The 26,671-nt window shown below is 31.6% G+C and overlaps 1 protein-coding gene across 1 annotated transcript in view; it reads right to left on the bottom strand.

Moving 5' to 3' along the window:
• Positions 1 to 25,553, bottom strand: part of LOC115883483 — a 129,376-nt gene extending 103,823 nt beyond the window's left edge. The window contains exon 1 of the mRNA XM_030901847.1: positions 25,058 to 25,553. Coding sequence (XP_030757707.1) covers positions 25,058 to 25,130 — 73 coding nt within the window. The 5' untranslated portion in view covers positions 25,131 to 25,553. The remainder of the gene's footprint in view (positions 1 to 25,057) is intronic.
• Between the last annotated feature and the right edge of the window lie 1,118 nt (positions 25,554 to 26,671).

The raw sequence follows: 26,671 nt of genomic DNA, 5'->3' as shown, positions 1-26,671 counted from the left end.
CTGTTTAGTAAACAGTATATAAATATAGAGGGTGCTATAAATTCGAGGTACGATTATTATAATATGGTTTAACGAGATAGCAATGCTATCTCGGTAAACCGTAATAGATACGTAAATGGTTAAATTGGGGCAAAGTTGCGCTTTGAGATGTTCACCAAGATGCCATCAAAAAAGCTTTGAAAATTTCAAGGATGCGGAGTTTTTTGGAAAAAAACGGATTTTTTTCAAAATCAATTTTATTTTTTCCTGTCGTTAGTTTTTAGAAAATTAAAAAACTAATTGCACATTCTCATAGCCACTTTATTAGGGCTATCCGATAGTATTTTTAGATTTTCAAATTATCAGATAATTTATGAGATACAGGGGCCAACTTAATTTTCTTAAATACGGACCTGAATTTTTTATTTAAATTTTTTAAAGAACTCGGTCTCTTAAGTATAGTGGTATGCCACACTTTATACTTTTTTTTGTTTCGGTCATTTGAACACAATTCATTTAAACTAATTTCAAGTCCGGCTCTTTGTTTTAATATTTAATGTATTCATCGTTACAATATTAATAAGTCTTCAAACTTGACAATGATGTGGGGTAAAACATTGCATAGGGAAAATCAAATGCAATAAAAAAATAATATAAAATAAATAATATAAATATAATATAATATAAACAATCAAATCATTGCACCGGACGATGGATTGGAAATAGTAGAGTAGTATAATGGCCAGCAAGGTTCCTGGACCTGTTGACAAGAGGCGGCGGGGGGTATTATTTGACGTCATTTTTGTAAAAGTGAAATCAATATTTTTCAACATTTACAATAAAGAGTACAAAATTCATTCGGAAGTATAAGAAGAAGATATGTTCAAAGAGCTATAAATAAAATTCAAGGAATAATAAACATGTGCATTAGGGAGGGTGGTAACCCTTTCGAACATGTAGAGCATTAGAAACTAGTTTGAAGAAGTTTATTTATTTTTAAAACTACGATTAATATTATGCTACGTACAATAAAATTTCAAATTCACAATAAAAAAAGTTAAAATAATATCTTTAAATTGCTGACCTGAATGAACTTTGAATTATCGTATAATTAATTACTAAGTCAGATAATATCAATAAAACTAATTCTAGTTTTCTAACGACTTGTGTTTCCGACTTTCGTTATAACTCAAATAGCAACTTTAAAAATGTTCAATTCATAATTTTACCAATGCTTACTCAAAATTATTTTTTTGTCAATTTTACACATATTTTATTTTTTATCTCGAAAACTATAAGAGATAAATCCGTGAATTATTGTTTAGGACATGTATTTAATATTTTACAATCAGTATATTAACGAAAATAAAATAAAAAAGTTATGCTCCAATGCAGCCTCGAACTCGGGCCTCCCGAGTTCGGCCTTCCGTACTAGCGGAATACTTTGCCACAGCGCTGTCAAGCCTTGTTCGAAATATGTTCAAGCCTAGCATTTAACATATTAGAGTAAAAAAATAAATAGGGACTCTTCATTACAAATTAAAGTCTGACTAGAAAAAAATCATAATCCTTGAATTATTGTTGGTACATTGATATATAAATAAAATCAGAAGAGACCGCTCCGATTAATTCCAGTTTTCTATCTTTTTCTCGACTGGAAAGCTAGCTACCGGTAGCGGCTTGACAGCTAACTTTTAATCCATAATGATATTTCGAGATTTTTAATTTGTTCCTTTGGTTATAAACTTAAAACTACCTAAAATTCTAAATTTGGAGTTTGTGACACATCTAGAAGTATCTTAGAATTTTGGTGATCTCTCAGTGAGTTAATGTCGAAACTATGAGGGATAATTACCAAATATTTTAGTAACCTAGCCAGCTATAGTATGTCTTCAAATGTAGTGAAAATTAATATTCTTCCTTTATCCACAACGAAGTTACAAGGTGGTCAAAAGTGCCGCTAATACCTTCGAGAAAAGGATGGTACGACTGTGCTCGAATAGGCGGGGGCACTGCCGTGCCCCCAGATAATGGTTTTTGATTGAAAGAGAAAAAAATATTTTTCTGAAAATAGATTTGTTTGTCTGAAAACGGTCCTATCCTCTTTAAATGTCGTTTAGAGAGTGACCCCGCTAAAATTTTCATCAATTTTAATTCCCAGCCGTCTTTGGCGCAGTATTTTTCGACCAAACGGTACTTTTTGTTTATATTGTTTAATATATTATTATGCTATTTAATTATGTATAAAAACTCAACACTTCTTTGTTATTTTTAATAAAATAACTTAAGAGAGCGCCAATAATAAAAAAATAAAAATGTATTTTTTAAATGGATAGTTAAGACTTGTAAGTAATGTATTAAACTAAGTATAGTGATGTAAATAAATATTGCATTTTACTATTTGCTGTTTTCATATTTCATATTGTAAATTTTGTAAAACACATTTTGCTAAACAATCGAATATGTATAAAAGATCGCGCACACTATACCTGCACGGACCGGCACGGACCAGACCAGTAAAATCTACCGGTGAAGGTGACCGTGTTATTTAATAGAGTAGAGCACACTAGACCAGTACCAGCACGTACCGCCACAAGCCACGACCGTCAAAACAGGTCGTGTCGGTCAGGGACAAATATGACCGTATTTTATGCGCAATTAATTGCTGGTCCGACCTGGCCTATTGCGCACCACAGCGAACAACACACCTCCACAAACATGCAAATATTAAGGGTTTGTCAGTATTTCGAGTACGCTAGCTGGCTCAAGTTGCATGATGTAGGTTAGATTTCGTTTATTTTTGTTCGAACCTTTAAATCGTTTTAAATATGAATGAAAAAAAGCTTATTTTACTGGTACAAAAGTATTCAGAGCTGTGCGATACGAGCCAAGCATTTTATATATAGAGACCAAGAAAGAAAAGATGCAATATGGGAGTCGATAGCAAAAAAAAATAATTAAATTTGATTTGTGACATTCGAAAATATTGGAAAAACTTTTCTTCGAATCTTTTTAATTCAGGAAACAAATAATGAAATTCGCCATATTGCTTTCTCTTTTGATTTATAGGGTGAACCCAAAATCTTCTTTTTTTCTTAGCTTCCTTCTCTTCCTCCTCTTCTTCACACAACATGGCTAAATAATAATTTCTTCCTCTGAACTACTCATTTTCAATACTTCTATGTTGCACGCTCTAGTAGTTGAGCCTTGACAACTGTACTTTTTTCGAAACTCTCGCTTATGTTGCTGGTCTGTGACGGTAAAGTGTGCGATGTCATGCAGGATGCAGGTTTGTGCTGTGCTGGTCCGTACTGGTCCGTGTAGGTATAGTGTGCGCGATCTTTAAGAGTACCTATATTATGTAATACATTTATAGTGATGGGCATTGGGGGGCGTTTCTTTCTAGTGAATCGAATCACGTGATTCAATTTCTTCTTATAAATCGAGTCTTACGATTCGATCATTTCAATAAAATACAAACAGATTTTTGCTATCACAGTATATAGATATATTAGCGTGTACCAGCGACTTCCTTCGCGTCGAATTAATCATTTGTAATGGTGATGATAAAGCAAAGCAAGAATTTCCATTAACATCCAAACTGGATAAAATTTTCTCACATTTATGTCAGCATGAGAAAAAACAATATGGCGATATTATTATATAACTTGGAAATATTTGAAGGGTAGTTTCATCTCGTTGGAAATTGACTTTCGAAAAATCCGCTTGCCAAAAATAAGCTTTTTACGTCAAGCAGTTTAAGCAGAATCGTGGTTAAGAAATTACCCAACTTTTTGGAACACCCTGTATGATTTTTTAAAAGATTTCAAAATATGAAAAAAAAACAAATAAATTATGCCTGTCCAAGCGTTTTCCCGAAAGACTAGCCGTTTTTTAAATAACAAATATTTCAATATTTGAGGGGCGTTTTCACCCTCTTGGAATTTGAGATTCGAGAAACCCCTCCTTATCGAACCTCTACACCCTACAGTCAATCCGTTTGCCAAAAATCAGCTTTTAAACGTCAAGCAGTTTAAGCAGAATCGTGATTACTCAATGGTCATATTTTATGAAACACCCTGTATAAATTCATAAAAAATTTTAAAATATGTAAAACAACAAAATAAAATATACGTGTTTAAGAGTTTTTCCGAAAAACTCACTGGTTTTTAAATAAAAAATATTTTAATATTTGAGGGATAGTTTCAACCCCTTAGAATTCGAGTTTCGAAAAATCCCTTCTTATCGAACCTCTACACCCTAAAGTCAATATGTTTTCCAAAAATCAGCTTTTTACGTCAAGCGCTTTAAGCAGGATCGTGATTAATCAATGACCAGATTTTTCGAAACACTCGGTATACATTTTTAAAAAATTTTAAGATATGTAAAAAAACAAAAATACGTGTTTACGCGTTTTTCGGAAACTTGGCCGTTTTTTAAATAAAAAAAATATTGTAATATTTGAGGGGTGGTTTCACCCTTTGGGAACTGGAATTTCGAAAAATTCCTTTTTATCGAACCTCTACACCCTAGAAATGTATGCCAAGATTGAGCTTCTTACATTGAGTGGTTTGAGCAGGATCGTGATTAATCAGTATGTCAGTCACTTAAGGATTTTATATATTAGCTATATTAGTATAGATTTTTGTAAATAACTTTCACATCGCTTGCATTTTATAATCATCATGTTTGTTTAGGATTTTTGTTCGAGTTTGTTGATGCCTTACTACCTTAATATGAATTACTCCTGATTATGAAGATGTCGTTAAATTATAGTTTATTAATTTGGTAGATAATAATACTCGTTCAATGAACGACTCCTTCAATCTTAGCCTACCTCTAGTATACAGGGTTATTCACCATATACGACACGAAGTATTGTAGCCAAATGATTTCATTTTATTTTATAATAGGTTATTTCTTTATTAGTGTTTTACTTCCTGTTTCTTTATTAAAGTTTCTTTATTTACTAGTGCAATGTATCTTAAATTTTATATATTTAGATGTAGATTATTGCCTTAAATAAAAGATTTTAAAAATTTATTTTTTAACCACCGTTTTTTAATATTCTTCACAAAATACTCTAAATTAGAATCGCCCTGTTGTTTAGGTACTATGCAAAAAATAAATATAAGTCATAAAAAGCACCCCCCCCCCCAAAAAAAAAACTCGCGAGATTTAATATCTCGACCGGACTGTAACGATTTCTGTTTATAACGAAAAACTACGAATAAGAATACAAATCGGGCAAAAGAAATCATGATTCATCTTGCCCGATCCTGGTTGCCCGAAATATAGTGAGAAAATTTAATATAAAATCTTGACAGGTGTAAACATCGTCAAAGGAAACAATTTGTAGATTAGGTTCTTGCTTAAAGAACGTATTTTCTAATAATGTAAAATAGTTTATTATTAGAGACCGACTTAAGAGCATACCAACCCTTTTACTGAAGTTCATTACTAAGTTTAATATCACAAAAAGAATAAACAGGGTATAAAATACTTACAATTGACCTAAAACAGAGAACCGCCTAGTCATAAATCAAAATGACCGGTACGTTATGGAGCAATGACAGTGTTTGTTATGTTGATATTTATTCAGATGTAGAACATATTTATGTGATTCCTTTTGCCCAGTACGTATATTCTTCTTGCCCGACTCATATCTCGTATAGTCTTCTTGACCTAGCTAATCGAAAAATGAATTTTAGTGTCCACTAAAAAGACTAAATAACCTATATATGATTGTATCTATAATCATAAGTTACCCATTGAAATTATTATGAAAGTGTTTTATATTAAATCTAAGAGACGAACTAAAAAAATACTTAGAAAGCTGAACCAGTTTTTAAGGATGTATTTAAAAATAATGTAATTTCTCTTTCTTTATAACGAAATTTCTACTTAATATTTCTCTTAAACATACATCCTATGAACGCATTTATATTTTATACGTTACTACGTAACATCCACATCTGGTGGTTGAGATGCAGAATCTGGCCTGCAGTAATTTGCATTAATAATATTCTTTCTTTTGCATGCGAACGAAGACTCGTTTGACAAGTGAAAAAGTCCGGTACGTTTTCCATTAGCTACATATTTCAGTACAATTGGTACTGGCGATGGCGGTTTAATTTTAAAATACATAGGAGAGAAATAGCATTATAAATTGGTGTAAGGAGGGCGGGGGGGGGGAGTAGAATTGCTTTAGAGAAAAAGTAAATTCAGGTATTAACGAACATAGAATCCAATTCTGCTTTGTTTCGTAGCTACAGGGTGTTAAAATATTAATAATCTTTTGATTTATTTTAATTTTCTTCTAAATACATTTAGTGATTCCAATGAAATTTTAAGGAAAAAATTACTATAAGTGCTACATATTTTAATGCTAAAAAAGTGTCGATAATTTCACCAGGGACGTGCATATTAATATCACTGGAAAATTTTTCAAAAAAAAAAACATGTACGCCACTGACTTATTTCTTTTGATGTCAAAATTGTATAGAACGTATAATGCCAGTTGCAAGTTATCTCTTGATATTTTGTCGAATTCGGACTCCTTGATAAGATAAACGCAATTTTATTAATCAGAATGAATAAAATTAAAATAAAAGTAAACTTAATAAATTATAAATTTTACCTAATTTTTTATAAAAATAAAAAATAATGGTATTTAAAATAATTACAAAAAAAATAATTTTAAAAAGTTTTAACCACCTGTAATTATAAAATTATGCATCCATACCCATGTTTATAGGAACTTTTTTTTATATTTTTTGATGAGAAATTAATCAGTACTTATTTAAAACTTCTGCAAGTGAATGATATTAAAATTTTTAATCTACGACAATGTCATTATGACACATTTAACATTGTCATTTGGATGTCATTATGGCTTTCATAATAGCACTAGTGTTATTATGAATTAATAACACGCAAATTTTAAAATAAGAAACAAGCAAAAAAAGCTACCTAAATACGTTTATTTATTGTAAACATTAATTATAATATCAGTACAACTGGTTAAATTAATTCCAGACGATGACAGGTGAGTTGAATTTTTAGAAAGTAAATTTATTTCCTGAGTGCTTGAACTTGTTGAAGATCCATTATTGCCAGAAATGTTACCCAAAATATTACATGACAATTTTTTCTTATTTTCTTCTCGATTTTCTTTGGAATTTTCCATATAGCTCTCTGCCACTGTGTTAGAGCACCAACCACCAAGACTTTTAACAGTTAATAAATCCACTCCTGAATCTGCAAGCAACAACGCAGACGATCTACGGAAACAATGTCCAGTGTATTGTTGTGGATTTGGAAGACTTAGGAACAATGCTATTTTATATGGCATTTTCCCTAAAGTATTAATCCCAACGGGTTGCTTAATACATTTTCCATTTCTGTACCCCACAAAAAATCGAGTATGCTCTGTGTTGCTTGGCCGCATAGCTATATATCGTCGAACCATTTCCACCATATTAATTCCTTCGACATTCCATGACATTCCATCTTTGTTTTCGTAAATGGAATAATGACATGAATGCATTGTCCTTCATCTTTAACATTTTGCAGCTGCAGATTTGTCAACTCGATACGCTGTGCAGGCAAGCTCCCGCAAGTCCCACTATCAATAAAACTTTTGTCAGGAAATAAGTTTTATCATCGGCTTCCAACAAAAAACGAGTTATGTCTTCTTTTCTTAAAATTCTCGAATTTTTTGACCGAAATCCTTTCGATTTTCATTTTAGAAATGCAATTAAATGGACGTACTTACTAATATCTGTATTTTTCTTCACTGATATAACTGAACGTAGCATGGAATAATATACCCAAAGTGATGAAGCCTACCTATGTTTTGAAAGATATTCAAAATATGCCAGGACAACCTTTTCGTTACTACTATTCTTGATTCCTTTCCCTTTACACCAATCTTCAAATTTTACATAGGCTTGCTCATACGTTTGTCTTGATATTTCGGGAAGTAGGGAATCGACAACGTTTTGCGCAATGCCTTCAATATCCGAAGGGACACTTTCAGAATCAGAATCACCCATATTAATATTATTATTTGCTTTTTGCTAAAACTGAACGTTTAATACAAAATTGAACATCAATAATTGAGTTGTCAATATCAAAATGGAAACAATCAACAAGCACGGTTACCACGGCGTCGACTAATATGGGCACCTGATAATTTTGAATTTTAATTTTGATGAGGATATCTCTGATATTTTAAATTAAATCAAATCTCTTTGGATCGTCCCTCGTTTCGCGTTGTGGATTAAATTTTGAATGATACATGTTCGATACGAACTTTTTAATGAAACTTGTGTAACTAAGCCACTCGGCTAACGCCTCGTGGCTTAACGTTACACGCGTTTCATTGTGATGTTCGTATCGAACTTTTATCATTAATAACTATTAAAAGTTGCTATTAGACTTGGATCAAGGCAAATTATTAAAATTGCGTTTATCTCATCAAGGAGGCCAAAATCGGCAAAATATCAAGAGGCAACTTTTAATCGGCATTAAACTGCTTACACTATTTCGCTAACAAATATACACAGTAGCGTACATGCTTTTTTTAAAAAAAATATTCCAGTGATAACCCATATGCACGTTCCTGATGAATATGTCGACACTTTTTTAGCTTTAAAATATGTCGCATTTATAGTAACTTTTACCCTCAAAGTTTCATTCGAAACGCTAATGGTAGTTTGAAGAAAATTATAATAAATCAAAAGATTATTAAGACTTTAACACCCTGTAGCTACGAAACAAAGCAGAATCGGACCTATGTTGATATGACGCATGGAATCTCCCCATGAGAGATAGCATATGTTTTTTGAAACACCCTGTATAAATATAATTTATTGTATAGAGATGGTTCAATATACTATACCATAATACCACATAATACCGTATGAAAAACGGCGTCAGCGATGGCTATGAAATGAATATCGCTGTCATTTTATATGTAAATTTATATGGGAAATGTCATCGATGTTCATTTCATAGTCATCGATGCACGTTTTTATTCGATCACACGGTACTATACTATAACTATAGAATAATACTAAAATAGACATTTTTAAATGAGTGTAAAGCTTCATTCAGAACCTCGAAATTAGTGGAACATAATAATGTACAGGGTGTGCATTATCTCATTTCTTTCGGGGTTTACAAAAAAATGTTAATAAAGTTATAGGGAAGGTTAAGATACACAAATATTAGAATTATTATAGAATATACAGGGTGCTTCGAAAAATGGTGGCAGATATAACTTATATTTTTAGATGCAACACCCTCTTTTTGAAATATTACAAAAACTAATAGTTTTGTAATATTTAAATTTGTTTAAACTTTAAACCAATGTTGCAATTGTTCCTCAAGTTGGTAACTAGTAAAATTTGATAGGAGCATTTTATAGAGATGAAGATAAAGGTATATGTAAAGATACTGTAGTTAGATGCTACAGGATGTTCAAAAATATTTTTATGATTTTTTTATTTATTTATTTATGATCTATGGGGGTCAAGTGGCACATCATTTTAAAGGGCATCTAATTCTCTTTTCAGTGGTGTCCTACTTTGTAGCTTTTTGTCCAGAGGTTTCCGAATAATCGCATTTCAACGTTGCAGGTGAACAATTAAATATGCTTGCATTGGGATTTTAGTTTTCAAGCTAGTGTTTACACAAAAATTATTGCAATGGCTCTCCTTGTGGTATAAATGGTTAGGAGATTAGGTTACACTCTATCTTATAAGTTGTTCAAAATGTTGTCCATTTTCATTTGTAAACAATCATAAAGTCTGTTTTCAAACACCTCCCTAACATTTCGGAAAACTTCACCGGGAATTGACCAGCATTCTGTTGTAATTTCCCTTGTAAGATCATCAATATCAGTATGTTGTGTTTTATAAACAATGGATTTAAGATGTCCCTGAAGAAAGATGTCTAAGGGTGTTCAATCCGGTGATCTTGGAGGCTATTCAATTGGTCCTCTTCTGCCAATCCATGTACCCGGAAATCTCGCGTTTAACCACTGTCGGACCGGAAGAAAATAATGAGGTGGAGCACCGTCCTGCTGGAATGCTAACAAATCCTCCTGTCAAATTGGATTAACCTCTGCATCAATTTGAGTTTCTAGCTCTTGGGTTATAAGAGGATCGCAATAGTCTAAGCATATTAAGATATAGATCACCTGTCAACTTTCAACTTTCAAGATCAATTGTCAACATGTTTTTATTGTAAGACAACAACGTATTTATAGAATTTGTTGATATAATAGCATGGCTTTTTGTGGAATTTTAGTACTAAGACAAAAAATAAACGCAATATAACTAGGGAAGTACTCGTATTTTTTTTGGACTACTTTTTGATGTAAATTTTTTGAGATTACTTTGCCAATTGCCCAAAACAAAGTTGCAAACGGTGCTACTTATGGACTTATCGAAGGGATAGCAGGGGTGGGCCATGCCCCCCCCCTCTGGAAGTTGCCACTCATTCCAATTTGAGAAAAGAAACCTTAATGTTTATGATGTTTCCTGTTTATTAGTATTTCGATCCTCCTAGAAAAATATAATGGCTACGTCCATATGTACACCTAATCTTCTAATCATTTGTACTACAAAGAGACCCATTTTTTGTCCATTCCAATAATTTTTGTATAAACACTAGCCAAAACCATCTCAATGTAGGCATGTTTAATTGTTTCTGCAACTTTGAAACGCGATTATTCGGAAACCTCTGGACAAAAAGCAATAAAGTAGGATACCACTGAAAAGAGAATTAAATGCCCTTTAAAACGATGTGGCACTTCACCCCCCATTCCCATTTAAGATTGTAAAGGTGACATCTATCCCTCCTAGGGGGTTGAAAGAAAAAGGCTAAAACTATTCATTTAAAGTATCCCTCTAACAAATAAAATTGACGTGTCTTTCCGATTTTTCATATTTTTAACTGCAAGAAAGATATTAATTTAAAACTGGCACAGTGCATAATTACTCTATTAAGTAATTACTCTATAAGTAATTCTGTAAGAACGTTTTCTAGCCAAAATAGTAAAACCTCTTGCTGGATTAATTTGGTGATATAACAGTTTTTAAAACTCTAAAAAAACAATTTGTGTTACTTGGGATATCATCAGGGGCGGCTCGTAGCACTGGAAGATGGTGAGGCACATTAGAAGAGAATTTTTATTAGTATGTATATAGGGTGGCCATTAGTACGAGGAAGTTCTATATAAAAAAAGTACATATCCTAAAAAAATATTTTCTTTAAAATTGCAATCGCATTACCATTTTTCTGTACAGAATTGGATTCAGCATAAAATTCAGCATACATCACACTATTGATTTGTTTGAAGCACTATATATGCGGGATTTCCATGAAAATTCATATTTGAAAAATTTCATCTTTTAAAAAGTGGTAAAAACCTGGAGTGAATTTAACTTATTGATATATTATTGCTTAAGTACGTATAATATAGCGAGGTATGTAGGATAAAAGAAGAAATCCGAGAAAAATTCACATTCACAGGGATTTTTTTATGGCGCTGCCAACATTGCAATATTATAATGCTATATCTCAGTTTTTTTTTAAATGCAATACACACTATATTATTTTTAGTATTTTAGATACCTACAGACTTAAAAAGCGCACATTTTTGTATTTAAAATATTTCTAAATTTTTAGCAGTTGCGGAAATAGCCTTATGTAATATAATTCGCAGTATTATACCGTATGATCGAAAAAAATACGACGTCCAGTTGGCTGGGAAATGACGATCGATGACATTTCCCATATAAATTTACATATAAAATGACGGCGATCTTCATTTCATAGACAACGCTGACGCCGTTTTTTCTCGATCATACGGTACCTATTACATAGGGCTATTGCAACAATAAATTTTTATCAAAGAGACCTCAGGATATTTTCTCTTATATTTTACTCTGTATGGTAAAATTATGTTTTTCTAACCATCCTATAAAAATAAAACAAAACGAAATCTGTAACAGGTCGCTTTACTTTTTGACTATACAAAATTTTTCTAGAAATAATTCGAAAAACTTTACCTGGGGAAGTCCTCTGATGATGCATGGTCCCTCTAAATCATCATATCAATCAACAATAAGTCACTGCCCACTTTTTAGGTATTTACTTAATATGTACAATAATCAGTAAAAAGAGTAATTAAACATGCAATTCACAATAAAAAATGTAGATATTAATCAATTAGAGACAAAACAGTGTAATAATCGGCAGAATTAATTCAAACTCTGATTCAAACTAAGCCAAATTCCCAAATAATGCAATTCTGCATTTTCAGCCTGTCGCCTAAAATCTCTCGGGCTGATAGGGAACTGATCGGGAAGTGATACATATTTTTAACGAACGGCTTTTAAGATTCAAATTTACATTTGAGGCTCGCCTCAATACGGTCTTTTTACGCGCTACTGCTCCATACATTTTATCTCTCTTCAACTAAAGGTTTTGCCTATGCTGTTTCTTTTCATTCTACAGAGTTAAGATTACAGTGAACGCTGTCGCTCCGTCAGTGCGATATACCACAATACGCGAGACAAGGAAAGGCGAGAGGCAAACCTCTGCACATATACTTCTTAAAGACCAAAGGAGATGGATAAACATCGTCGAGTTTATCGCATATGGGAACAGGGAAAGGAAGCGCGTTTAAAGGAATACCATCGACGTAATTTATTGTATAATGACGGTTAAAAAATACAATTATTATTGATGCAAATAGGGAAAAAAATATAAAATTGTGATTAAAGATGTATCGATTAATACGTGTAATTTTTCAAATGTATTGGTGAGGCACTGCCTATCTGCCTCATAGGATAAGTCGCCCCTGGATATCATATAGCTATTTTTAATAGTTTACGATTTATTCTGAATTTTTTAATTTTCATTCTTTTGTTTTAACAACTCATTTATGCTGAAACATCATAGTGGCCATGTCAAAACAAAAATATTTATTATTAATCGTTAACAAGTTGTGTAGTAATTAGTTACAATAATTGTTATTGCTTTAGTTACAGTTATTAAGATCTGTTTCTAAGGAGCTTAACTTGTCAGTGGTTAGAACTGTTTATTATGCACTTTTTGAGTCGCACCTCAGATATGCCCTTCCATTCTGGGGTACGTGTTGTGCGACTCAATTTGACAGCATTTTCAAGCTCCAGAAGAGAGCTGTTCGATATTCACTGGGACTAAACAGCAGAACTCATTGCCAGGACTTTTTTAAAAAATTAAAAATATTAACTCTTCCTTCCTTATTTATATTTGAATCCGTTTGCCTAATACGTAAGCATGTATCAGCTTCTCAAGAAAGGCCATCTCACACTTATCCACTCAGGAACGCGGAGTAAGATCTTTATCTAGCTACCTCACGCTCAAAGTTAGTTAAAAGTTCAATATTATACAACTCGAAAAAAATGCACAATCACCTGCCATATGAAATCAAATCCATAACATCATTTTCTTCATTTCGCAAAGCATTGAAATCTTATTTACTGGACAAGCCTTTCTACGCCGTAAATGACTTATATTTTGATAATCAAATTTGATCTTGTATACACTGGTCTAATACACTGGTCTATTATAATAATTACCAATGACATCGAAATAAATTTATTTAGAGGTCATTGATATTTATTATAAACTTCAGGATAATAAATTACTTACTAAATATTTTTGAATCTTATTTTTATTTTATTATTCTTTGACATTGTAAACATTTATAAATGTTTATTTTAAACAATAAGACTGACAATGTAATTTGAATAATGTTTTGTATTATCTTTTGTTTGTTTGTTTACTTTGTTTGTTTATTTTACCTTCGTCAACTTTTCTTTATGTCGACAAATTGTAAATTTTTTTGACAATAAAGGCATTTATTTTATTTTATTATTAGTTTATAATTATTAACACAAATAAACTAAAATCAGTCGTAAAGTTCTTGGCGTCTTTCTATATTATGAAAGACACCAAGCTTTAACTAGTTGAAAAAAGATAATTTTGTATATTGTTTAAGATCTGTTAAATTATTTTAACACTAGTAGTATTATTATTACATTATAACAATAACTGAACATTAAAACATGCTATTTAAATGTGTTTATTATTAATTTACCGTTAGGTATTATTCATTGAATTCTAATACGGTCTGTTAGTTTAATTTGTCATGCTTTCTCGATCAATACAAATTAAACTTACATGCGCTTTTGTCTTAGCTATAACTTTACATTAAGAACGGAGTTTTTATTTCATAATTGCGAACAACTATTGTGCCATATGGTAAATAATTTATTCCCTTCCATGGAAAAATATTCTTGGTTCTGCCTCAGAAATTATTCGAAGTTAGGTATATGATTTCTGATGTAAAGACTAATAAGATTTTAAAAATGGTTGAAGTTATTTTTTATAGCCAAAAATTCACTCAATTCTTTCAGTAACATTTAAAGAACCTAAACGATTAAAACTATTGAAATACGTTTATCAATGAGATCAACGCTGTAATCTCCAGTTGTATATATTAATAGATTGATTAAATCCAATGCAGAATTGGCTGCTGTTCGTTAAATGTGACGATTTTTTCATCTAGATATCTGAAAATTGACATATTTTACATATATACTACAGAATTAAAAGTAGACAACTTTTTCAAGTAAAGTTTTTCAAAATTCGGCTTGGAACTTTTATTTATTTAAATGTCTAATTTGGGAGATAGCCGAGGGCTAAAATTTAATTTTTCTTATGTAGTTTTAAATCGCATTTGAAGCAAAAAGTATCGCTGAAGTGAAATTCAACTTAAGACAAATCTAAAATTCTATATTATGTGGAGAACTCTGTTTGTGACACAATTTAGATTAAAACTTTTGTTGTTAGTAATTAAACGTTACTTAAATAAACTAAAACGTTTATTTACACTCTAGACGAACGGTTTGCTAAATGCGTTAGCATTGCTAGCTACTGAATAAACTAGTCTTTTCATCAAAACAGATGTTAATCAACAGATTTCTTGACGATACTAGTTGATGTCTTATGACAACAAAATAAATGCTTTAGGCATGTAAAAAGTGGAGTAAGATGACAAGTTATTCAAAAGCGCCAAAGAAAATATGAGTTTAGATTTGGTTTTTACGTCCACTTCTCAAAAATATGGACATTTGATCGTTATGGAAATATTTTAAAAACCTGTTTTTTTAAGTGAAACTTCTTTAAGCGCGATGGGAGTAAAAATTCAAGGCCGCGACACATGGCCTTGAATGGCCGAAGCGTCACGCGAAGCATCACGCCAAAGTCGCCAGGCGTTACAAAAATAGGATACTGTAAAATACGCAACTAACCGTCCAATCAGATCAAAGCTGTGGAGACGTAGATCGTGCGGTATCGATGATGTTCGGTACCGGGAGAAAATTGCTGCGTTATTTTGATTATTTTATAAATTTGTGGTTGAGAATCGTTGTTTATTTCAGATTTTCTAGTTCGTTTAATTTAATAATTACTAAAACCAGCAGTTCCAAAAATATATTAAAAAATAAAAGATAAGAATCCAAAATAAAAATTATCTATTAACATGGATTTAGACGATAATAGGTAAGAACCAAGGTTGGCATGATTTAAATCATGATTTAAATCGTGATTTAAATCAAGTGATTTTTTTAAATTTTAATCATGTGATTTAAATCAAAAAGAAATAATTTTATTGAAACTTTATAATAAATCAAAAAATAACTGTAAAAGTTATAAAATTGTGTCCTAGAAAACTAGAAAAAATATTTCTATAACAGATATAATAGATAATAAATCGAAAAATAATTGTAAATGTATATAAAATGTATGTAAAACTATATAAAAATATCTATTCATCAAAATTTAAGTGTTGGACCGATTTTTGAAGTAATTTCGTGTGAATCCATTGACTGATAAACGCAGGAATTTCTTTTAAAATTTATGTATAAGTGTATTAAATATATAAATCATTCGCAAAGTCTAGTGCAGAACTAGGTTCTTCTGATATAGAGACTATATCTTCATTCACGAGATTCTATAATAGTTGTCAGAAAATGTTTTTTATATTTTTTTGAAACGGTTGTATGTTTCCAAATTCCTACCGACATTTTGATCTGCAGTAAGTACTTTACACGTTGACATTAGATAATACATACTAATTTCATTCTCGACTTAAGACTATTTTGAAGACTTATGTGAAAAACTACATAACGAAAATGCATGTATATTTATTCTTGGTGATTTTAATGTAGATTTTCTAGTCAGTAATAGAAATTGTCAATCTCTATTATCGGTCATGGGGTCATATAATCTGCACTTTGCTATTATCGAACCCACAAGAATATGCAAAAACAGTTCTACCTGTATCGATAACATAATTACCAATTTTAGTGAAAATTATAAAACTTATGTATTGCACACTAAGATCTCCGATCATACTGCACAAAAAATTGAATTTATATCGGAACATAAAGATAAAAAAAGAGAAAAAGTTCGAATATTCAGTCAAAAAAATAAAGCATTGTTCAAGTCATCCTTAACAGAAATATCATGGGATACAATTTATAAGCTGCCACCTTCGCATGTAAATAAACAATGGGACTTATTTCTAAAAATTGTTTTAACACATTTTAACAAATGTTTTCCTTTAGTAGAGAAAAGAAAAATGACACCCAAAAACAACATTATAAAGAGTGAAGCAACTATAAAATGTAAAAAAGAACTCGATATATTATATATGTTAAGAGAAAAAAATCAAAGTTATTCGCAAATTTATAACAATAAAAAAAAAGGAATATAACAAATTATTAACGGAAAATAAACAAAATAGTTTTAACAAAATGTTAGAAAAATCTGAAAATAAATCTAAAACTAGTTGGTTTATTGTTAATGAGTTAACAAGTAGAAAAAGTAGTGAAAAGAAAATAAACATTGAAGGTAGTCCTTCAGAAGTTGCAAACAAGTTTAATCATTTTTTTATAAACTCCGCATTATCACTCTTACAAAAAAATAAGCAAACTCCCTTTACCTGTAATGTTCCATATTATCATGAAAATTTTAAATTTAGCAACGTAAGTATAAAAGAATTAAATAACTGTAAAACAATTAAAAAATAAGCATAGTGCAGGTTATGATGAGATTTCTACATGTCTGAGATAAAATTTGTAATTAATATTATAGATAAGCCATTGTGTTACGTAATAAATAATTCGTTCAGATATGGTATATTCCCGGACCGATTGAAGCTGGCCTTAGTTATTCCTGTATATAAAAAAGGAGATGACTCTGATATCGAAAACTATCGCCCAATAAGCACATTATCGTCATTTTCAAAAATTTTTGAAAAAATTATGTGCAACAGAATATTAAATTTTATGTTCCGAACAGGACAATTAAATAATGTACAGCATGGGTACTCAGAAAAAAAATCCACCGTCACAGCTTTGTTTAATTTCTGTAATGAGATATTGAAATCTTTAGAACAAAATGATATTCCCTTGGGCTTATTTCTTGATTTGTCTAAGGCATATGACACTCTGAATTATGATATTTTATTGATAAAATTGCAATACTATGGATTTCGAGATTTTACACTTAAATGGTTCGAATAGTATTTGTCAAATAGAAAGCAAGTAGTGATCCTAAAAAACTGTAACGGTGTCAAATCTGAAAGTGACGATATAACTCTAGGAATACCTCAGGGAAGTGTAATCGGTCCAATTTTATTCTTACTGTATATAAATGATATATTAGAAATAACAGAAAATATTATTTATTGTAACATAGTGACATATGCTGACGATACAAATCTCATTAAAGCAAAAAATATGCCAGAGTTGTTAGATAGATCAAGGGAAATTATAGACAATGCAAACATTTGGTTTAACAAAAATCAGCTTATTTTGAACAAAACTAAAACTAAAATTATTTTCTTTCAAACGAAGCGCACGAATATACAATATTCTGATATTATTCTTACAGACGATACACATTTAACACCAGAAAACAATGTAAAATTTTCAGGATTATATCTAGACAAAAATCTTTCATGTTGTCGCCATTGCTGAAATAATCATGCCGTCGAGCTCTACTTCAGGTGCATTTACAACTTTGCCTTTATGAACATTCACTATTTGATATTTGGAAAGACCAAATGTCATACCAATATCTTGACTAATACTATGGACAACTTTCAATATATCTTGTAGCTGAGTGTTGTTAAAGGCATATATTTTCAAGTCGTCCATGTAAAACAAATGGCTTACTGTTGCAGTTACAGTAGATGCTTTTAATTTGTATCCATGTCCTGTTTCTTTTATGGCATTAGACAGAGGATTCAATGCTATACAGAACCATAAGGCACTCAACGAATCGCCCTGGAATATTCCCCTACGTATTTTAATATTTTCTGTCTCGACGGTTCCAGCGGAGGAGCGAATAACTAGCTTGGTGTGCCATTGTGTCATTGCGTGCTTCAAGAAGGTTGAAATATTTTCATTGATTGCGTAAATTTTAAGCACGTGCATTAACCAGGTATGAGGGACAGAGTCGAATGCCTTTTGGTAATCGATGTATGCCATGTTAAGATTTCTGTTTTTCTTTCTGGAGTGTTCTAGTACTACTGCGTCTATGGCCGCCTGTTCCTTGCATCCCCTTGCTCGCTTCCTGCATCCTTTCTGCTCTGGAGTTAAGATGTTGTTCTCCTCAAGGTAAGTATATATCTTGTTTGAAATAATAGCTGAAAGTATTTTGTATAAGGTTGGTAAGCAGGTAATAGGACGGTACATTGAGGGATCATCATAGTTTTCATTCTTCGGGAGAAGGTAGGTATATCCTCTGGCCATAAATTTTGGCATTGTTTCTGGTTTTTGAAGGATGTTGTTGAAACATGTTGCCATATATTCGTGAAGCGATGAAAATTTTTTAAACCAGAAATTATGTACACCATCCAGTCCTGTATAGTTTCAGGGGTGGGAGCATTTCGAGGCTCGGGCTTTTTACTTTTATCAAGATCCCTATAGAATTGTGTCTCACTTTGTCTGAAGCGTTTGTTGTCTGTTTTGCGCTTGTGGCTTTCCGTGTATCGCTTTAATCGTTTGGTTAATGCAGCTAATCGCTGCTTAAGACTGTCAAGGTAATCGCGAATGACACTATCTTTTTGGGCAGGATTGGATTGGATTATTATTTATTATTATTATTATTATTTCCGAACAATAGTGTATTGTTTTATTAGGAGTAAAAATTATGCTTTTTTTGACGATGCTGCAGCTTTGAAGGACCATCGTAAAGCAATTCCGGCGTTACAGGGAGGTACAAAAAGTACATTTTTACTACGAATAGAACATAGTATTTCTTTTAAAACACTACAAATGTTTTTTTTAATCAATTTCAAACATTACAAATAACTGGAACAGTAATCGAGCAACAATTTATACACTCGTTGAATTTGACACTTAATATCAGTTTAATAATATATTTTTGTACTTTTGTGCTTAGGCGTAAAAGTGCTTTACTTTTATGCCTAGGCGTTAAAATGACAAAAGTTAATAGTTTTGAGATGTTTGAAAAAAAAATCCTTTTGATCTGAAGCGAGCGATTTTTTTTGCGGAATATATTGATGACCGATGTGGAAAAATGACAAACGCGCCGTAGAATCGTTAATGTTATCGGTATCGTGCAGAGTTATAAAGATTTAGCCATTTAGGACAGGACTTTAATTGGAAATAAGTCCTAGCCATTTGGAAATCCCATTTAAATATTATTTTGAATTAAAATCAATAAAATCTGATTTAAATAAAAAAAAATCTGATTTAAATCAAATAAATCTGATTTCATAATTTTTTCCAACCCTGGTAAGAACACTATATTGATTATCTACTATATTCGAAATAAAATTGTTTATTAGGTTTTTAGTTTGCGATGTTTGTGGTAAATAAGTTTTATGTTCATCGTCTTTGAATGGACATGAGGAGTAACTAATCTGAAAATAAGCTAACATATCATTTGTGTGCTAACGAAAAATTTTCCTTTTCGCATCATGAGGAAGTATTAGTATCATTTAAAAACTGATGGGAAGTTGATTAGGCCAATGGAAATTAATTGTAATAGAAGTAATTCTAGGGGTAAAATGTCATCCACAGAGACGGAGTCAAATCCCTCAAATGGCAATGGGCAGGACACATGGCAAGAAGGACGGACAACAGATGGACCACAAAAATTACAGCATGATACCCACGAGGAATTAATAGACCTAGAAGAAGACCGAACCTGAGATGGGACCATGCTGTTAGGAAATTAGACGAGGTAACTTGTGCCCGCTTAGCCAACAATAGACAACAATGGGCCCAACTACAAAGAGAGTAACTAAATATATGAGAGAGGCTACACCATAACTGAAAATGGTTGAATAAGCTGCAGATGATGAATGAATTATATTTTAAAGTTAGCGAATATTTTGCAGTATAAGCGTTTTAGAATTACTGTAATAATATAACAATAGCGTTTAAAAGAGATGCATTTAGTTATGACATTTACCATGTTGAAATTGCAAAAATTTTTAGAAAGCTGCGACTATTGAAAATAGTTAGCATTAGTATCCCTTATTAACATACTAAAAGTCCCCATTTGTCCGGTGTGTGCGTCATCAAAAAAAATCGGCCACCATCTTGAATTTTTGAACTTTTTGGGAAAAAATGTAAATAATCGAAAACGGTGCGTTATAGCGAAAAACATCAAGAGGTAAAAATTAAAGAGAATAAAAAACTCTATCAGAATCAATAAAAAAACAGTTTATTATCATAACGCAGTGGCGTATAATTTTTTTTTGAAAATCGAGCAATTTTTAAAAGGAATCACCGAAATGCAAATTACTAATTTTGTAAGCTTATTAACAAATAACATGGATATTTAGCATCAATTCAACTAAAATACAATCCTTGTGACATTTCCAAGAAATATTTATTGGTGGTTTAATAAAAATTCAAAATTAACAAAAATTGTAAAAGTGTATCCTTTACTAAATACATGTGTACTAATAATGTGCGAAAGATGCCTCCACCTTGTCCCGATCGGGGCTATTTGCACTTAAACCAAGGTATTTTTGTTACCATTTTGTAAACAACTTGTTTTTAAAAATACAGTAACAGTTTGAAAAATTAGGCTACAGATACTGATTTGTTAGTTTTATTACTGCATTATCGGACAAAAAAATCTATTTTTATGCTTCGGCCTGGAAAATCGTCCAAACCTCACAGAGTAACTGACATCGGTAATATGCAGAACAAGATTGGTGACATGAAGCATTCACTCTTATTTGCACATGCTATATGAGGATGTGATACAACCTCGTGCTTGTTTAAAAAAGGTAAACTGGCGATTCTCAAAACGTTGCAAAAAGATCCTCATCTGCGACAAATTACATCCATTTTTTTAGATCCTGCAGCACAAAAATCTGAGCTAGTCGAAGCTGGAAATACATTCTTATTTTTATTTTATGGTCGACATAGGCTAGCAAAAGATCTGGATCAGTTGAGGTATTATAAAGATAAAACCTTTACATCTCATCAGGTACTTAGTAAAAATTTTGATTTAGCTACCTTACCTCCAACAACTAACGCAGCTCAAAATTATTATTATATATCATTTACAAATGCAGTATTGGCTAAATAACGGAAAAGAGGCAACAGAATGGGGATGAACTAAAAAAACGGATACCTTAGTTCCAAAAACAACGTCAAACGCAGTGGCACCAGAATTTGTATTGAAAATGATTTACCGTAATTGCAAATCTAGATGTAATATACTATGTACATGTTTAAAATCCAATATGCCCTGTTCAAGCTTGTGTGGTAACTGTAATGGTATTTCTTGCGACAACAAACAAATCTCGGTCGATGAATAACAAATCGAATAAAATTGTAAACTTCATTTTTCTTCTACAGAGGTGACATTTTTATTAAAATGGTCATAATTTGAATTATTGTTATTCGATTTGTAGGGATATGTTTATAATGTATTTATCATAATGAAAAAGTGCACTTTTTTGTCAAATGGAAGATGCTGTCAACAAAATTTTTATAACCCTTTTCGTTTCTGAGCTACAGGGTCTTTTCGAAAATTTTGCAATTTGGGACCGCCCCCGTATCTCCGTTGTTATGGATGATATCGAAAAGGTGAAAACTGATTCTTGTAGAACTTTTTACGTAGAATACAGTGGCGTAGTCTGTTTTTCTACGAAAAAAATATTTTTGAAAATATGAACTAAAGTTATGTTTTTTCAAATGGAACACCCTGTATATTTATAAATCATATGATCCGCTTTGATATGAGCTTCTCAAATATATATCACTCTATATTTATTTTCACTATTTACTGCAATATTTAAAATATATCATTTTCTTATTAGTAGGCCGTGATAAATAACAAAATCAAAATGGTATTTACTAAAATAGACATGCACATATTAAAATTTTATTTGGAATTGATATATTTTACTTTTGAACTGTTACCACTGAACCTCTAAATATATTTTTCTCTTTTTTATAACGGAATTTATTATAATGGGATGGGTGTGCAAATATTTAAAAGCTTGCATTATCGAAGCATTTTTCAGGTGTTCAACATCGTATTAGTTGCCACGATATATTTCATATTTCAAAAATCCCCGAAATCAGAGATCGAGAACAGACAAATCCTGGAATCAGGGAGGCCATCATATGGGTACATTGCCATTGGTTCCATTTCATTGATTTGAGAAATAATAATTTAACAAAATTCTAATATTTTCGTTGTGAGTTAAGTTGTGAGGGGGAGCCCCATCTTGCTGAAAGTATATTTCACATAAATTAGCTAAAGGAATATTTAAAAGTTCCGATACGATAGCTTCCAAGATTTACAAATAGCGGCAGTGATTTAAGTTTCTCTAATATACAAAGAATTAATTAGTGGCTCTCAAAATAAAACAAGAGACAGATAGCAGTATTACTCTTAATAATTCTTTAGTTTCTTTTATTATCATTCATGGCCTACTAAAAAAATGATCTTTTAATATGTTTTTTTTCAATATTGCCTTATTATTATATAAATTAAATAATGAAAACAAATATAGAGTATTATATATTTTTGAGAAGCTTTGCAATTTGGGACCGCCCCCGTATCTCCGTTATTATGGATGATATCGAAAAGGTGAAAACTGATTCTTGTAGAACTTTTTACGTAGAATACAGTGGCGTAGTCTGCTCTAACAAGCCAGATCATATAATTCCTAAATATACAGGGTGTTCCATTTAATAAAACATAACTTTAGTTCATGTTTTTAAAAATATTATTTTCGTAGAATAACATACAACACCACTGTATTCTACGTAAAAAGTTCTACAATAAATAGTTTTCACCGTCTCAATATCTTTAACAATAACAGAGATACGGGGGGTGTCCCAAATTGCAAAATTTTCAAAAAAACCCTGTAGCTCAGAAATGAAGAGGGCAATGAAAATTTTGTTTGGTTTGGTTTGTGGTACCTGTGCCACTTTTTTGTCAAATGGAAGATGCCGTACTTCCATTTGACAAAAAAGTGGCACAGGTATGTGCAAACCGCACCCTTCTATCTTCACGAAAAACGGAGATACCGTATGATTTCAACCAAAATGGGACACCCTGTACACATGTATTTAGTAAAGAATAGCTTTTACAATTTTTGTTAATTTTGAAATATGATTAAACCACCAATAAATATTTCTTGAAAATGTCACAAGGATTGTATTTTAGTTGAATTAATGCTAAATATCCATGTTATTTGTTAATAAGCTTAAATATTTAGTAATTTGCATTTCGGTGATTCCTTTTAAAAATTGCTCGATTTTCAAAAAAAAATTGTACGTCACTGCGTTAGGATAATAAGCTATTATTTATTGATTCTGATAGAGTTTTTTATTCTCTTTAATATTTTTATCTCTTGGAGTTTTTCGCTATAACGCACGGTTTTCGAGTTATTAATACTAATGCTAACTATTTTCAATGGTCGCATCTTTCTAAAAATTTTTGCAAATTCAAAATTATTTGCACTGGCCTATTGGTTCCTCATTAGTTTTGATCATTTGGCCATATACCTATTTACTTAATTCTAGATTATAGTATTAATTTTATTTATAAAATTAAATTATACTTATTAATGAAAACACAGAAGATTAGTAATCTATATGTTACAAGAGGCCAACGCATATTTTGCCCCATTTTTATATCACTTTTTCTCAGTCATGAAGATGCTTTTCCATTAAATTTTTCATCATAGTGTATCTATTTTTTGTGAAATCTTAGTTAAGTTTATGGTTAATGCACTTTTTATATTGCTGTGCTACTAGGGAGGATATTGTAGTAAGTAGGAACTGAGTTATCTTATAGGTGCATATAGGAACAATACATATAGGTACAATAAGCACAATTTATAAGAACAAAAAGACGTTTTAATGTTTTATAAAGCGTTTTGGTTTAAATAAAAATATGTTTAAATTTTGAGTTTGAGTTGGAAACAATAAAAGAAAAATAACGAAACGAAACCGATAATGTGTCCGAACTGTCAAAGTTCTACTGTACAGGTTGAAATCATCTTTACTAATAACGGAGATACCGTTATTAGTAAAGATAGGAGGATGGGGTTTGCACAAACCGCATCCCCCATTTTTTTTTATCAAACTGAAGATACAGTAAGCAAAATTGTCATAACCTTCTTCATTTCTAAGCTACCGGGTCATTTCGAAAACTTTGCAATTTGGAACAGTCCCTCCGTTATTGTGGATGATATCGAGAAGGTGAAAACTGATTCTTGTAGAACTTTCTACGTTGAATTCAGTGACGTAGTTTGTTCTTCTACGAAAAAAAAATATTTTTGAAAATATGAGGTAAAGTTATGTTTTTTTTCAAATGAAACACCCTGTAATTTATAACTCATATGATCCGTCTTGCTTTATAAGCTTCTCAGAAATATATATTCACTTATTTCTAGATTAGACTATTAACTTTATTTATAAAATTAACTTACACTTATTAATGAAAAGACAGCAGATGATTAGTAATCCATATGTTACAAGAGGCCAACGCATATTTTGCCCCATTTTTATATCACTTTTTCTCAGTCATGAAGATGCTTTTCCATTAAATTTTTCATCACAGTGTATCTATTTTTTGTGAAATCTTAGTTAAGTTTATGGTAAATGCACTTTTTTTTTCGAAAAACAACTAGTCAAAAAATAATCCCATTGAATACGCAAACAGTACAAAACGAGATTCTTCAATATTACAGTACATCACTGGTTATTTGGGTCAGGTGAACCGGAGGCCAGGTCAACCAACGAATAAATAGTCACTTTTCGTAAGTTTCGTTCATTATCACGGACACTTCCACGATATATTTTACTCGTACTAAAATATCGAATATCTAACTTCCCTTGTTGAAATATTTTTATGTAACTCGGTTTAAAAATGATGCGAACACGCTGACGCGCAAGGTACTCGACAGACTGAAGAAGATAACGGAACTACCCAGCGAAGCAGATATGTTAGTCGATGGTATTCGGGTTCTTGCGGTGCAGGTGGGGTACTTACGAAGCGCAACTTGATTTGGTATTACAGAACAGTGTGGACAAAGTTTATTTTAATTATTTTACACCGGTCGAATACAGGGTTTTCTAGCCGGAGAGCTGCCGAAATATTTAGAGAACATATTTTAGGCAAGTTAGAATAACAAAAAAAAATAACGTTGAATAACTTTTGAACCCAGAATCCTAAGTCTGGCTGGGGAGTTAGGGGTATTTCGCTACTGCGCAACCCATAACATTGCAAAATAAATCCAAAAAACATTCTTTAGGCAACTTGAAATTTATTTATTCTTAAATTTTAGCATCTATTTAACCTAGAAATAAGTATACCAGACTTTTTTTTCGGGTTTAAAGTGTCACCCGACCATTCCAAATATGTTTAATTATTATACCTGGAAAACATACTTTAGGCATTCTAAAATTTTTACAGCGTGTTTATTAGATGATATTAACCCTTAACTGGTCCGGCGTCGTCTGACAGACTACGCCAAATAATTAACTCATTCTCATCAGTTACTGGGACCGCCTACAGGATTGGCGTTCCAGCTAATCCTCCCCCTCACGGTCAACAACTGATAGCCATATTTATGCCCAAACTGGATTAGTTTTTTAGAAGTTCTGGCAGAAGTTACTTAAGCCGTAGTCTCTCAGACGACGCCGGACCGTTTGTGTAAGATTTTGTGTGTGACAAACTTTTGTAAAATATGGCCGGGCCTTCTAAAAGAGTGCGTTTAGGAGACCTTAGTTATGAAGACACTATTAAAATGATATGATGAGGACTGTGACAGTGACAATATGACAATCTGCCAGACAAATGCGTTTGACAATGTCAAATATTCCACGAGAAATACACTTTACAATTGGTAGAATACTTCCAATTTCTGTTCAACCAGAACATTGCCACGGAGATATTCTTATCCTATAGAGTTCTTATCCTAGTTAGAGACAATGTTATGTCCTAGTTAATTATTTTTAATGCTTAGAATGTACGAATCCATTGTATAAAACATGTTTAGGAAAACAATGAACTTTGCCTCATGCTGTAACTAAAAACTTTT

The sequence above is a fragment of the Sitophilus oryzae genome, unplaced genomic scaffold, assembly GCF_002938485.1.
Source record: "Sitophilus oryzae breed Bouriz unplaced genomic scaffold, Soryzae_2.0 scaffold_1913_pilon_pilon, whole genome shotgun sequence".
Taxonomy (NCBI): domain Eukaryota; kingdom Metazoa; phylum Arthropoda; class Insecta; order Coleoptera; family Curculionidae; genus Sitophilus; species Sitophilus oryzae.
The sequence above is the reverse complement of the archived record's forward strand: the minus strand, read 5'-3'. Positions and strand labels throughout refer to the sequence as shown.